This window comes from Chiloscyllium punctatum, chromosome 10 (assembly GCF_047496795.1).
Source record: "Chiloscyllium punctatum isolate Juve2018m chromosome 10, sChiPun1.3, whole genome shotgun sequence".
Taxonomy (NCBI): Eukaryota; Metazoa; Chordata; class Chondrichthyes; order Orectolobiformes; family Hemiscylliidae; genus Chiloscyllium; species Chiloscyllium punctatum.
The window spans coordinates 76,530,218-76,543,385 of NC_092748.1; the positions used below are offsets into that span (position 1 = coordinate 76,530,218).

At 39.8% G+C, this 13,168-nt stretch overlaps 1 protein-coding gene across 1 annotated transcript in view; it reads left to right on the top strand.

Moving 5' to 3' along the window:
* cep70 (centrosomal protein 70) overlaps nt 1–13,168 on the top strand; it is a 43,155-nt gene that overhangs the window by 14,027 nt on the left and 15,960 nt on the right. Inside the window, 4 exon segments of the mRNA XM_072578347.1 lie at nt 536–638; nt 641–686; nt 6,355–6,472; nt 8,599–8,681. Of these exon segments, the coding sequence (XP_072434448.1) occupies nt 536–638; nt 641–686; nt 6,355–6,472; nt 8,599–8,681 (350 nt within the window).

Consider the following 13,168-nt stretch of genomic DNA (forward strand, 5'->3'; position numbering starts at 1 on the left):
TTGCCTTGTAAGGCCACGTATAGAATATATGCCATCCTGTTTAAGACAGCAGAGACATCTGCACCCAGAGTCTGCGATGCCCTGGTTATCACATTGGTTTTTGTGGGATCATGCTGTGTACAAAATAGCTAATTTGGGTGTGTGCATTTGTCATTAAACCTCAATGTAATTAACTGCAGCAGAAGCTCTGTGACTATTAAATCAGAAGTATGAAGTATGATTGGGATATGAACATTTTTAATTAACAATTTTTAATTAAAATTATTTGATCACATTTTCTGAGTTAATTTGTCATCTTCAGTGCAGCTTAAAACTAACTACAATTTGGTGATTTAATTTTTAGTTATTGTTTTTAGTAATAGTTAAATTGTGAAGTCCATATATCTATGACACATGATTTGGTTTGAAAGCTAACTGTAATTCAAATTATTATTATTTATGCTTGGTCATTACACAGAGGTTCTAAATTAAACCAATGCTATACTTTTGTGAATTGCATTTTTATTTGGAGAATTTTTGTGTCCATCAGCTTCAGAAGTTACAAGAGAAAGAGAAGACAATTGTGCGATTAAAGAAAAAGTTGTACATGATTGTGACTGAGGAAGAACAGCATATTGAACAACAAAATAAACTGTTCCTTAATTTCATAAGCTGACTACCAGAGCACAGACTACTTCAAATAAAAAGTAAGGCTATACATTATTTGATTTTTTTTTTGGCACAATGCAAGTATATTGTCCTTTCCACATCAGTTGGAATGCTTGGCAAATAACTAGTCAACAGACAATAGACAATAGGTGCAGGAATAGGCCATTCAGCCCTTCTAGCCTGTACCGCCATTCAATATGATCATGGCTGATCATTCCTAATCAGTAGCCTCTTCCTGCCTTATCTCCATAACCCTTGATTCCACTATCTTTGAGAGATCTATCCAACTCTTTCTTAAATGAATCCAGAGACTGGGCCTCCACTCCCCTCTGGGGCAGAGCATTCCACACAGCCACCAGTCTCTGGATGAAGAAGTTTCTTCTCATCTCTGTCCTAAATGGTCTACCCCGTATTTTTAAGCTGTGTCCTCTGGTTCGGCACTCACCCATCAGCGGAAACATGTTTCCTGCTGCCACAGTGTCCAATCCTTTAATAATTTTATATGCCTCAATCAGATCCTCTCTCAGTCTTCTAAACTCAAGGGTATTCCAGCCCAGTCGCTTCAGTCTTTCAGTGTAAGGTAATCCCGCCATTCCAGGAATTGACCTCGTGAACCTACGCTGCACTCCCTCAATAGCCAGAATGTCTTTCCTCAAATTTGGAGACCAGAAGTCATTCTGTCTTCTCCAGGTTATGTCATGCGTGACGATGCTGCTCCTTTTGACAAAGTTATTCTGTTTTTGTTTTTTTTTCAAGAGTGGTTGTAAAGGCATAGGTTCCAATATGTCTGGAAATATCTACTTGAAAAGGCTTTTAAGTTTTTTTTAAAAGAAACACTTGTATAATGAAAGGGGAGTGCCAGTTCTCCCAGTTCAGGATTTTTTTCTAATTTTGTTCCATGCTGAAAGAAATAGTTCCATGCTGATCCTCACTCTCTTTCCTATTAGAAATTGTATTTGAACTTACCTTTTTGCCAAAGGGTAGGAAATCGGAACAGCTCTTTAAGTTGTGTTTTCGTGTCGGTTGAGTTTTCAAGTGGTAATGTTACTCTAAATTTGACTTTCTTTTGCTTGTATGTTAATAGATTGTTTTGTTTAGAACAGAGTGGTTTGACCAGCTGTGTTACTCCTAGAATATTCACCTTACGTCTGCTTAAAACAACTAGAAAAGTAAGGTTCTGGGCTACCCTCTTAAAGTGTTTTGAGGGAGTGTGACCTGGTCCATAATACATGTCCTTGAGGTCTATGTATCGTACACGTGCTTCTTTGTAAGATGACAGCTTGATTTTCTGTGGGCAGAGAAAGAGTTAGTGTTTCAAGTCGAAACAAATCGACAGATGCTGCCAAATTTCAGATCTCTAGCATCCACAGTGTTTTGCTTTTGTCTGGTTCACTAATATCATAGAGTCATACAGCATGGAAACAGACCCTTCGGTCCAACCCTTCCATGCTGACCAGATATCCCAAACCAATCTAGTCCCACCTGCCAGCACCCGACCCAAACCCGTGGGCGGGTTGGACCGAAGGGTCTTTTTTCCATGCTGTCATCTCTATGACTCTAAATGTTGCAATTGTACTAACCTCCACCACTTCCTCTGGCAGCTTATTCCATACACGTACCACCCTCTGTGTGAAAATGTTGCCCCTTAGGTCTCTCTTATATCTTTCCCCTCTCACCCTAAACCTATGCCCTCTAGTTCTGGACTCCTCGACCCCAGGGAGATGACTTTGTCTATTTATCCTATCCATGCCCCTCATAATTTTGTAAACCTCTATAAGATCACCCCTCAGCCTCTGACGCTCAAGGGAAAACAGCCCCAGCCTTTTTTTAGATTAGATTAGATTACATTACAGGCCCTTTGGCCCAACAAGTCCACACCGACCCGCCGAAACGCAACCCACCCATACCCCTAATTTACCCCTTACCTAACACTACGGGCAATTTAGCATGGTCAATTCACCTGACCTGCACATCTTTGGACTGTGGGAGGAAACCGGAGCACCCGGAGGAAACCCACGCAGACACGGGGAGAACGTGCAAACTCCACACAGTCAGTCGCCTGAGTCAGGAATTGAACCCTGGTCTCTGGTGCTGTGAGGCAGCAGTGCTAACCACTGTGCCACCGTGCCGCCCACTAAGATGCAGTTGAGCCTCTCCTTCTTGCTCAAATCCTCCAACCCTGGCAGCATCCTTGTCACTCTTTTCTAAACCCTTTCAAGTTTCACAACAACTTTCCGATAGGAAGGAGACCAGAATTGCATGCAATATTCCAACAGTGGCCTAACCAATGACCTGTACAGCCGTAACATGACCTCCCAACACCTGTACTCAATACTCTGATCAATAATGGAAAGCATACCAAACGCTGTCTTCCCTATCCTAAAATCTGTCATCCTTGTTTGGTCAGGCCTACTTGTGGGTATAGAGCTACAGCAATATGGTTGAGTTAATACTCTCTGGACAATTTGGGATGGGATATAAAGGTAGGACTAGTAATACCGACATCCTGTAGACAAATTTTAAGGAGAAAATGGTGCAAGATTGAGAGCAAACTGACATAGACTTCAAGAAGTTATCAAAAGCAAAACTGATGAGGGACTAGGTGTTCATATAACTGGTTAGGATCTGGAATGTACTTCTTTGGACAGTGTGGTAGAGGTAAGTTCAGTAGAGGAATTCAAAAAGGAAATTGGATAGTTGATTAAAATTTAAGAATTTGCAAGATCATGGGGAGAAGGCATTATGAATGGCACCAAGTGAGGTGCTGGCACAATGTATCAAATGGCCTCCTGTGCTATGTTTGTATACTTGATTCTGTCCAAATAAAAACAAAGTGCTGAATCTTGAGCTTTTTTGGCCAGGTGTTGTTTATTGATATCTGCAACTGTGTAGGTAGTTACAAATGTGCAGTAATTTGGGAATGCACATGATTCCAGACACAATACATGATCGTGCAGAATTTACGTGACATCATGCACAAATGTAGCACTATGCAAGCACAGGGGAGCATGCACACTTTAGAAATGGAGCTCATTGATGGAAAGAGGGGACACCAGATATGGAGAAATCCCTATGGGGTGAGGAGGGAACAAAGCATAGTAGCTGTGATTGAGGGCCAACAAGGAGGCCCCAGGAGTTCCACTCACCCTTTTAACGTGCTGCCTCTGGCACGCTCTCACACCCACTGTCTTCCTTATCCCTCCACCACCACCCCACCATCCCACCTATTCTCTGACAGTACTTTCCATTGTCTGTAGTACCCCATGAGTATGTTATGATTTGTATTTTTGATACCTTTTTATGCATGCATACTACAACATTTTGTTTCCTTAAGTAAACCATTGCTTGCCATGATCTGCAACATGAATTTTATATGCAAAATATCTTGTATAGTCTGTTGAAACAGACAGTAAAATAATGCAGATGCTGGAGAACTGAAATAAAAACAAAATAGAGGAAGCACAGTAAGTCTGTGAAAAGGAGAACTTAACAACAGGTCAACCAGAAATGTTGGAACTAGAGGCTAATACACATAAGGAGCTTACAATAAACAATAGAGCCAGGGGAAAGCTTATTCTAAGTGATTGCACATCATTCCTTCTTATTGTAATCAGATACAGTGAATCAATTCCTCGCTACTGACCCAGTTAATAGTCAACTTCTGCTATCTGTTAAAACACAATACTCTCCATAGTGACATGCATCTACAGAATATTTTAATCAGGAACCAACCAACTTCCAGGCCTGGCCTTATGAATGAAACAAACATGTTTGGTCTGTTTTCCTTTCAATTGGAGCTATTAATCAGAGAGCAAAAGGCATCTTTAACTCACACTTCACAACTCCAAATAAAAGAATAAAAATAAAGAAAAGTCATTGAGGGCCCTAGTACCTTATTGTGATTAATGAAGTTGCAATATTCCAAGTGATCTACAGTGTTTTTGTTTTGCATTTTGTATTCAGACCTCATGTGAACCCAGACTATTGCTTGCTTCCTATCTTTTGCGTTACTACTGCTAGATATACGAATGAAGGTTCTAAAAGAGGACTTATTTTGCATAACTTCTGTTCATAATGCTTTGTGTGTGCAACAGAAATAAAACTGCTAAATGTGTGTGATCTCAAAAATAACTTCATTTGAATACTTTGTTCGGTACGCAGAAAATGACCTCCATTTTTGTATTTGCAGGTCTTCATTATTTTGAGAAAAGTTGACTAGAATTGTAACACAATTAGTAATTGTATTATCATATGAATTGAAAGTTGCAATACCTTTGCAAAGTAACCAACTTATTTGAAGACTGAAATAATATAACTACAAAGCTATCATCCTGAGTCTAATTTTCAGTTATAACTGAGAATTAACTTATAATTAAACCATTATAGTTGTCATACCATTAATTGGCCTTTTCAATTTACAATGTTATTATAATTTAATTGGGCTTTTTGAAAAGCTGACTAAATATATTGATGAATAGTGCAATTGATGTGTTTTACATGGACTCGAGTAAAGACTTTGACAAGGTCCCACATGGAAGCCTGACTCTAAAGGTAAGAACCTATGGGATCCAAGGCAAGTTGGCAAACTGTATCCAAAATTAGCTTAGAAATAGGAGGCAAAGGGTGATTGTGGAGTGATGTTTTTCTGATTTTGAATCCTGTAACTAGCAATGTATCACAGTTTCGGTGCTTGGACCCTTGCTGTTTATGTATATTAACAAGTTGGATGTCAGAGTAGAAGGTATAATTATAAGTTTGCAGATGATCCAAAAATTGGGGAAGAAGATGGTCTTGAGCTACTGTCTGATATTGATCAACTAGTAAATTGGGCAGAGCAATGGCAGATTGAATTTCAATAAGTGCAAAGTGATGCATTTTGGGAGGCCTAATAAAGGAAGGATATACACAATGAATGGTAAGTCCCTAGGAATACTGAAGAACAAAAGTGTACAAATCCATATATCCCCGAAGCTTTCAGCACAGGTAGACAGGATGGAGAAGAAGGTATATGGGAAAGCTTGCTTTCATTAGCTGGAGTGTAGAATATAGGAACATGGAAGTCTTGTTACAACTTTATAAAACATTTGGGTAGGCCCCAGATGGAATACCGGTCACCACACTATTGGAAGAATATGATTGTGCTGGAGAGAATGGAGAGGAGATTCACTTGGAATTAGCTTGGGATGAAAAGTCTGTTATAAGGAGCGACTAGACAGACTAGGGTTATTTTCCTTAGAGCAGGGGAGACTGAGGAGGAGGTATGAGAGGCAAAATTGAGGGGCATGTACAGAGCAGGTCTTGAGAATCTTTTCCTCATGGTAGATGTGTCTTAAGACTGGGGGCATAAGTTTAAGGTAAGGAGTAAGTGATTGACAGGAGATCTGAGAAGAAATGTTTTTCACTCAGTTGGTGGTAGAAATATGGAACATGGTACCTGAGAGAGTGGTGGTGGCAGGTACTCTCTTGACATTTTAAGAAGCATCTGAATGAACATTAAAATGCTGGGGCATTGTAGGCTATGGACCAAGTGCAGGAAAGTGGGATTAGCATAGTTTGATGTTTGATGGCCAACATAGACATGATGGGCCAAAGGGCCTGTTTCTGTGTTCTATGACTGACTCTAAAATTACAGTATTTGAATGGTATTGTAAATGACCAGACACTTTACTGGTTTCTTTTTGTGATGAATCATTTTATTTATCATAGCACTCGAAAAAGGGAATTTGAAGACATTCTCAGAGAAAGAAAAGAGCAATTAGGAAACAACAGGAAACAGAAATATTCAGTCCTGGATGAGATTCCAGAAGGCAAAGTACTGGTAAAGGTATGATTTGCTTGAATTATATTTGAGATTTGCTCAAAACGTGTGGGTTAATTAGCTGTTTACAAACAGTCACTATACATTAATTCCATTTAAAAAGTACATTTGATCATTCAAGGTATCAGTTTTTAAAAACATTACAAAGAAGGAAAAGGAAGTTTTGGCCATAAGTAATGGAGATTAATGTTATATCAATTTTATTTGAGTTGCAGAATCATGTAGTACATAAGGAAACTATTCAACTCATCATGTCTGCACCAGTTTTTGTTACGAGCTACGGAATTAATCCTATTCCTTGGCACTTTCTCTATCATCTGCAAAGGTATCAAGTTCCCTTTGAAAAGTATTGTTATGAAGCAATACCTCCTTTAGATATGTTTACTTCAGTCATCTTGCTTTACAGCTTTTGGCAGATAGCGGTGTCTATGGCGATGCAAGTAAATACTTAAATACTTGTTAAGTGTTAAAGAGTTTTTGACTCACAGCCTGACAGGATTGTTCAAACTCCCATCACCCTCTTGGTGAAAACCTTTCTCTTCCAATTCCCTCTTCAGGCTTTGACCTTTAAATCTATGTCTCCTTTATTGATCCTACAAATAATGGAGGGAAAAAAAGGTGCCTTCCTATCCATAATGTTTACGCCGCTCATAATCTTATACAACTCTATCAGTTCCCCTCTTAACATGTGCTACTTCAAAAAAAAACAACCAAGTCAATCTAATCTTTCCTCATAGCTCAGACCCAATAGACCAGATAGCATCTCGGTAAAACTGCTGTGCACCCTGTCTAGTGAAATCTCAATTTTCATGGCCAGGACTGTGCACAATACTACAGTTGTGGTCTAACCAGCATTTTCTACAGTTTTAGCATAATCTCCTTGATCTTGCATTCTGTTCCTTTGGTAATAAGGGTGAATAACTCATATGCTTTCTTAACTGCCATATCTACCTGCCCTGCTAACCTCAGGGATCTGTGGCTATGTACCTCAAAATCCTGTTGATCTTCAGTACTTTCCAGGGTCCTACCATTCAGATTATGATCCCTTGCCTTGTTAGCCATCTTCAAGTGGAATACTTCACACTTTTCTAGGTTGAATTATATTTGCTACTGTTCTGCCCACTCTAAGTAGTCCACGATTTATGGCTATCTTCCTCACTCAATATCAGTGTTACCAATTTACATGGCATCTACGAACTTCTTGACACTGCCTACATTTACATCCAAATCATTAAAATCACAAGAGCAAGAGCCCAGTGGACCCCACTGGTAACAGACATCCTGTTACAGAAACATCCTTGTACCAACGATTCCGCATCCTGCCTCTCATCCAATTTTTGATTCAATGTGCTGATTCCCTTGGATCCTATGGGTTCTTTCTTCCATAACCAGTCTTCACTATTCAAAGTCTTATCCAAGTTCATGCAGACCACATCAAATGCACTGCCCTCATCTGGTTATCTTCTAAAAAAAAATTCAAATTTATCAAACACCGATACATCTGGCTAACACTGAATTTGTTTCTGTATAAGGGCAGATATATTCTGTACCACAGAATTATTTATAATAGCTTATCCACCATAAAGTTTGGACTAACTGGCCTGTCATTTCCTGGTTACTCTTAAAAATAAAATGTTTCTTTGTTGTTTCTGGTTCCTTTACTGAATGCCTTAAATTCCTCTGTATACCGGAACAATTCCCTCTTATTTACTCTATAAGGAGCATCTGCACTATTCTTCTTCTGAACGCAGTTAAATAGAGCACAAATCTATTAATTATAACCCAAAATTGTAACAATCCTTATTTTCACCACTTGAAGAAAAGACTGTGGGGGCATAGTGACTGAAACTTTGGTGGATTTTGTGCAAAACTAGAACAAAACTCAAAGGAGCAAATATATGCTTAGGAAATTGTCAGCTAAACATTTGGAAAACTCAGGAGTGAACAGCCAAGAGTACAGGGGTGCTGATTGTTGAACTATTCAAAAGGGAATGGATTAATTCAACTAGGACAAACCTGGATAAAATGGTCTGCATAAGAGTTCAGGCCAACTTGAACTGGATGAATGATTGGGCAAAATATCTTGTTATTTTCCTATCTTTTTATTTAACAACAAAATATATTTTTCTTAGGCCTATGAAGACCATTTAAAAGAAACAAATTGCAGAAATTATCAAACCTTGCAGAAAAATCAACATTTTCAAGTCATGAAAAGGTGAAAAGCTGAAATATTTTTCCTCATTTATAATGTATATAATGACTGAGAAAATGTGATTTTAATCAAAAATTCAATGAAGATTGCTTTAATTCCACAATTTGCCAGTGAGAACTAATCACACATCCAATTATCACATAAATCTTTGCAAATATATTGTAGTTCATTCATTTTTTTTACATTAGTTCAACAATTAAACATTTTTCTTTATTTAAAAAAAAAGCCCGCATTTAATTTTTACCACTCTAGTATATGGTGACGAACCTTATAAAACTTGCTTCTTGTTTGAGTTGGCCACGAGAAAATTATATTGTTCATTTGTTCAGTCACCACATCAAAAAGTTTTATTCAATTGTTATGACTGGTAATATTAAATCTAAAGAAGCCTGTCCTTGCTCTATATTAGCCATCACTACTTGCACTTGTAATTTTGACATTCCAAACTAAATGTGTTTCCATCATCTGGCTTGTAGGAGCAACCGAGTCAATCTTTAGCACATTGCAAATATATAATAATGAACAAGAGTGCCTTTTTGCAGTATTTCAACAGCAGCCATATGAGTATATTCTTTCTGCCTTCATGAGGTAAGTTAAGTATCCAATGAGTCCAAAACACAAGTTATATATGATGTGACTTGGTTAACGTAAATGAATGTGACAAATTATCTTTATAAACTGATATACGATGACATGTCATGTAAATTTAGTCTGTACTTTGTTAATATGGTGGAAGGAATAAGCATGTAATTTTTAAAATATGCATTCTAATTTCTCTACAGCACAATTTGTAATGCAGCTCAGATGAGTCAAATCCAATCATTTGCTGTGCACTGTCCCCATAGAATGACAAAGACATAGAGGGGGTTAAAGAAAAAATGTTTACATTACATTTTTTAATTTTAAGATCTCCAACAAAAATTAAAATATTAAAGGCATGGAATTAGAGTCATAGAGATGTATAGCATGGAAACAGACCCTTCGGCTCAACCCGTCCATGCTGACCAGATATGCCAACCCAATCTAGTCCCACCTGCCAGCACCCGGCCCATATCCCTCCAAACCCTTCCTATTCATATACCCATCCAAATGCCTCTTAAATGTTGCAATTGTACCAGCCTCCACCACATCCTCTGGCAGCTCATTCCATATACGTACCACCCTCTGCGTGAGTTGAAAAGGTAATTTTTCAGTGCTGGAGAGTAATTAGTTATAATTATGATTTGGAGGTGCCAGTGTTGGACTGGGGTGTACAACCACCTGACGAAGGAGCAGCGCTCCAAAAGTTAGTGCTTCTAAATAAACCTGTTGGACTATAACCTGGTGTTATGTGATTGTGTGACTAACTATAATTAAGACTTAAAGTGCCAGTTCTAAAAAAAAAAGCACTTTTATTAGTATTAATAAACCTGTATCATTTCTGGCAACTACAATGAATATCTATCCTGTAGAGCAATTTCACACTGTTGCACTTTTTTCAATGCTGAGTCTCTCAATAAGGTACTGGTTAGTGAAGCTTCCTGAACTTGAACACCAAGATCCCGCTGTCCCTCCACACTGCTAAGAATCCTGTCTTTGGTGAAGCTTGCCATTACAAAAGAGATAGTGCTAGAAAAGCTAAAAAGTCTTAAAATTGATAAATCTCCTGGCCCCGATGGGATACATCCTAGAGATCTGAGAGAGGTGGCTGAGGAAATAGCAGAGGCATTGGTTGAGATCTTTCAAGAATCACTGGAGTCAGGGAAAGTCCCAGATGATTGGAAGATCGCTGTTGTAACCCCCTTGTTCAAGAAAGGATCAAGACAAAAGATGGAAGATTATAGGCCAATTAGCCTAACCTTAGTTGTTGGCAAAATTCTAGAATCCATCATTAAGAATGAGGTTTCTAAATTCTTAGAAGAGCAGAGTCTGATTAGAACAAGTCAACATTGATTTAGTAAGGGGAGGTCATGCCTGACAAACCTGTTGGTATTTTTTGAAGAGGTGACAAGTAGGTTAGACCAGGGAAACCCAGTGGATGTGGTCTATCTAGACTTCCAAAAGGCCATTGATAAGGTGCCACATGGGAGGCTGCTGAGCAAGGTGAGGGCCCATGGTGTTCGAGGTGAGCTACTGGGATGGATTGAGGATTGGCTGCCTGACAGAAGGCAGAGAGTTGGGATAAAAGGTTCTTTTTCAGAATGGCAGCCGGTGACGAGCGGTGTCCTGCAGGGTTCAGTATTGGGGCCTCAGCTGTTCGCATTATATATTAATGATCTGGATGAAGGGACTGGGGAATTCTAGCGAAGTTTGCAGATGATACGAAGTTAGGTGGACAGGCAGGTAGTCCTGAGGAAGTGGGGAGGCTAAAGAAGGATCTAGACAGTTTGGGAGAGTGGTCCAGGAAATGGCTGATGGAATTCAACGTGAACAAATGCGAGGTCCTGCACTTTGGCAAAAAGAATAAAAGCACAGACTACTTTCTAAACGGTGAGAAAATTCGTAAAGCCAAAGTACAAAGGGATCTGGGAGTGCTAGTCGAGGATTCTCTAAAGGTCAACATGCAGGTTGAGTCCGTGATTAAGAAAGCGAATGCAATATTTTCACTTATCTCAAGAGGGTTGGAATATAAAAGCAGCGATGTGCTACTGAGACTTTATAAAGCTCTGGTTAGGCCCCATTTGGAGTACTGTGTCCAGATTTGGTCCCCATACCTCAGGAAGGACATACTGGCACTGGAGCGTGTCCAGCGGAGATTCACACGGATGATCCCTGGAATGGTTAGTCTAACATATGAGAAACGGTTGAGGATCCTGGAATTATATTCATTGGAGTTTAGAAGATTAAGGGGAGACTTAATAGAGACATACAAGATAATACATGGCTTGGAAAGGGTGGACGCTAGGAAATTGTTTCCGTTAGGTGAGGAGACTAGGACCCATGGACACAGCCTTAGAATTAGAGGGGGTAAATTCAGAACAGAAATGCGGAGACATTTCTTTAGCCAGAGAGTGGTGGGCCTGTGGAATTCATTGCCGCAGAGTGCAGTGGAGGCTGTGACGCTAAATGTCTTCAAGGCAGAGATTGATAGATTCTTGTTGTCTCGAGGAATTAAGGGCTACGGGGAGAATGTGGGTAAGCGGAGTTGAAGTGCCCATTTGCCATGATTGAATGGCGGAGTGGACTCGATGGGCTGAATGGCCTTACTTCCACTCCTATGTCTTATGGTCTTATGGTCTTAAGGTGTAGGCAACTCCAAGGCAGCAACTTCCTGTTTTCTGTGTTTAAATATACATCTCTGGTTGCTGTCACTTTACCCTTTTAATTATGGTAAGTACTAAAAGCCTTCCTATTATTTTTACTGCAAGATTGTGGGTACTAAATTCATTAGTTGTTTTCTTGTGCATGTAGGATACTTGATTCTTTTCCTGAAGCTAAATACCTCTATTTATCTGCACCTCCACCAATGTCATCTATTGCATCCATTGCACACGGTGTGGTCACTTCTACATCGGGGAGACAGGACGCCTTCTTGCGGATCATTTCAGAGAACATCTCTGGGACATCTGTACCCACCAACCCCACTGCCCCGTGGCTGAACACTTCAATTCCCCCTCCCACTCCGTCAAGGACATGCAGGTCCTGGGCCGCCTCTACTGCCAAACCGTTACCGTGCAACGCCTGGAAAAGAACGCCTCATATTCCGCCTTGGGACCCTGCAACCACACATGATAAATGTGGATTTCAAGTTTCTTCATTTCCCCTCCGCCCACGTGATCCCAGTCCCATGCCTCCAACTTGGCACCGCCCTCCGGACCCATCCACAACCCCCCTCCCCCGGACCTATCACTTTCTCCCACACCTTCATCTATCACTTTCCGAGCTACCATCCCCCCCTCCCATTTTTCTCTCAGCCCCAACCCACAAGCCTCATTCCTGATGAAGGGCTTATGCCGGAAACGTCGATTCTCCTGCTCCTTGGATGCTGCCTGACTAGTGTGCTTTTTCAGCACAACTCTCTCGACTCTGAAAATAAATATGGCAGATTATGGAAATCTGAGATGAAACAATGCTGGAAATTTTCATCAGGTTTGGCACCATCCATGGAAAGAGTGTTATGGACCAGACCAAACCCCTGTGAAGAACTTTTTCCAGCTGATGCAATATGACTCATCAAACTACTCTGTTAAGCAAAACACAATTTATTTAAACACTGTAGTTAAAATACAACCAAAGAAAGAGGAATTTAGAATATCTCAGCTCTGTGTTGGAAACTTTAACAGAATAGTAGATACAATAGCTATTGCTAATTAAGTGTTCCAATATAGTAACACCCCATAAACACATCCTTTCTCATAAAAGGAAAATTCAGACACACATTCTCACATGCGGTTCTCCCATCCAGAAGGAAAAAAAAATTGAGAAAATTTAGAGTGTGAAGCAGCCAGGAGACAGTCTCTGAAGCTTCCAACTCCTTTGAGATCCCAATAGCTTGTGATGCTTCTGAAAAA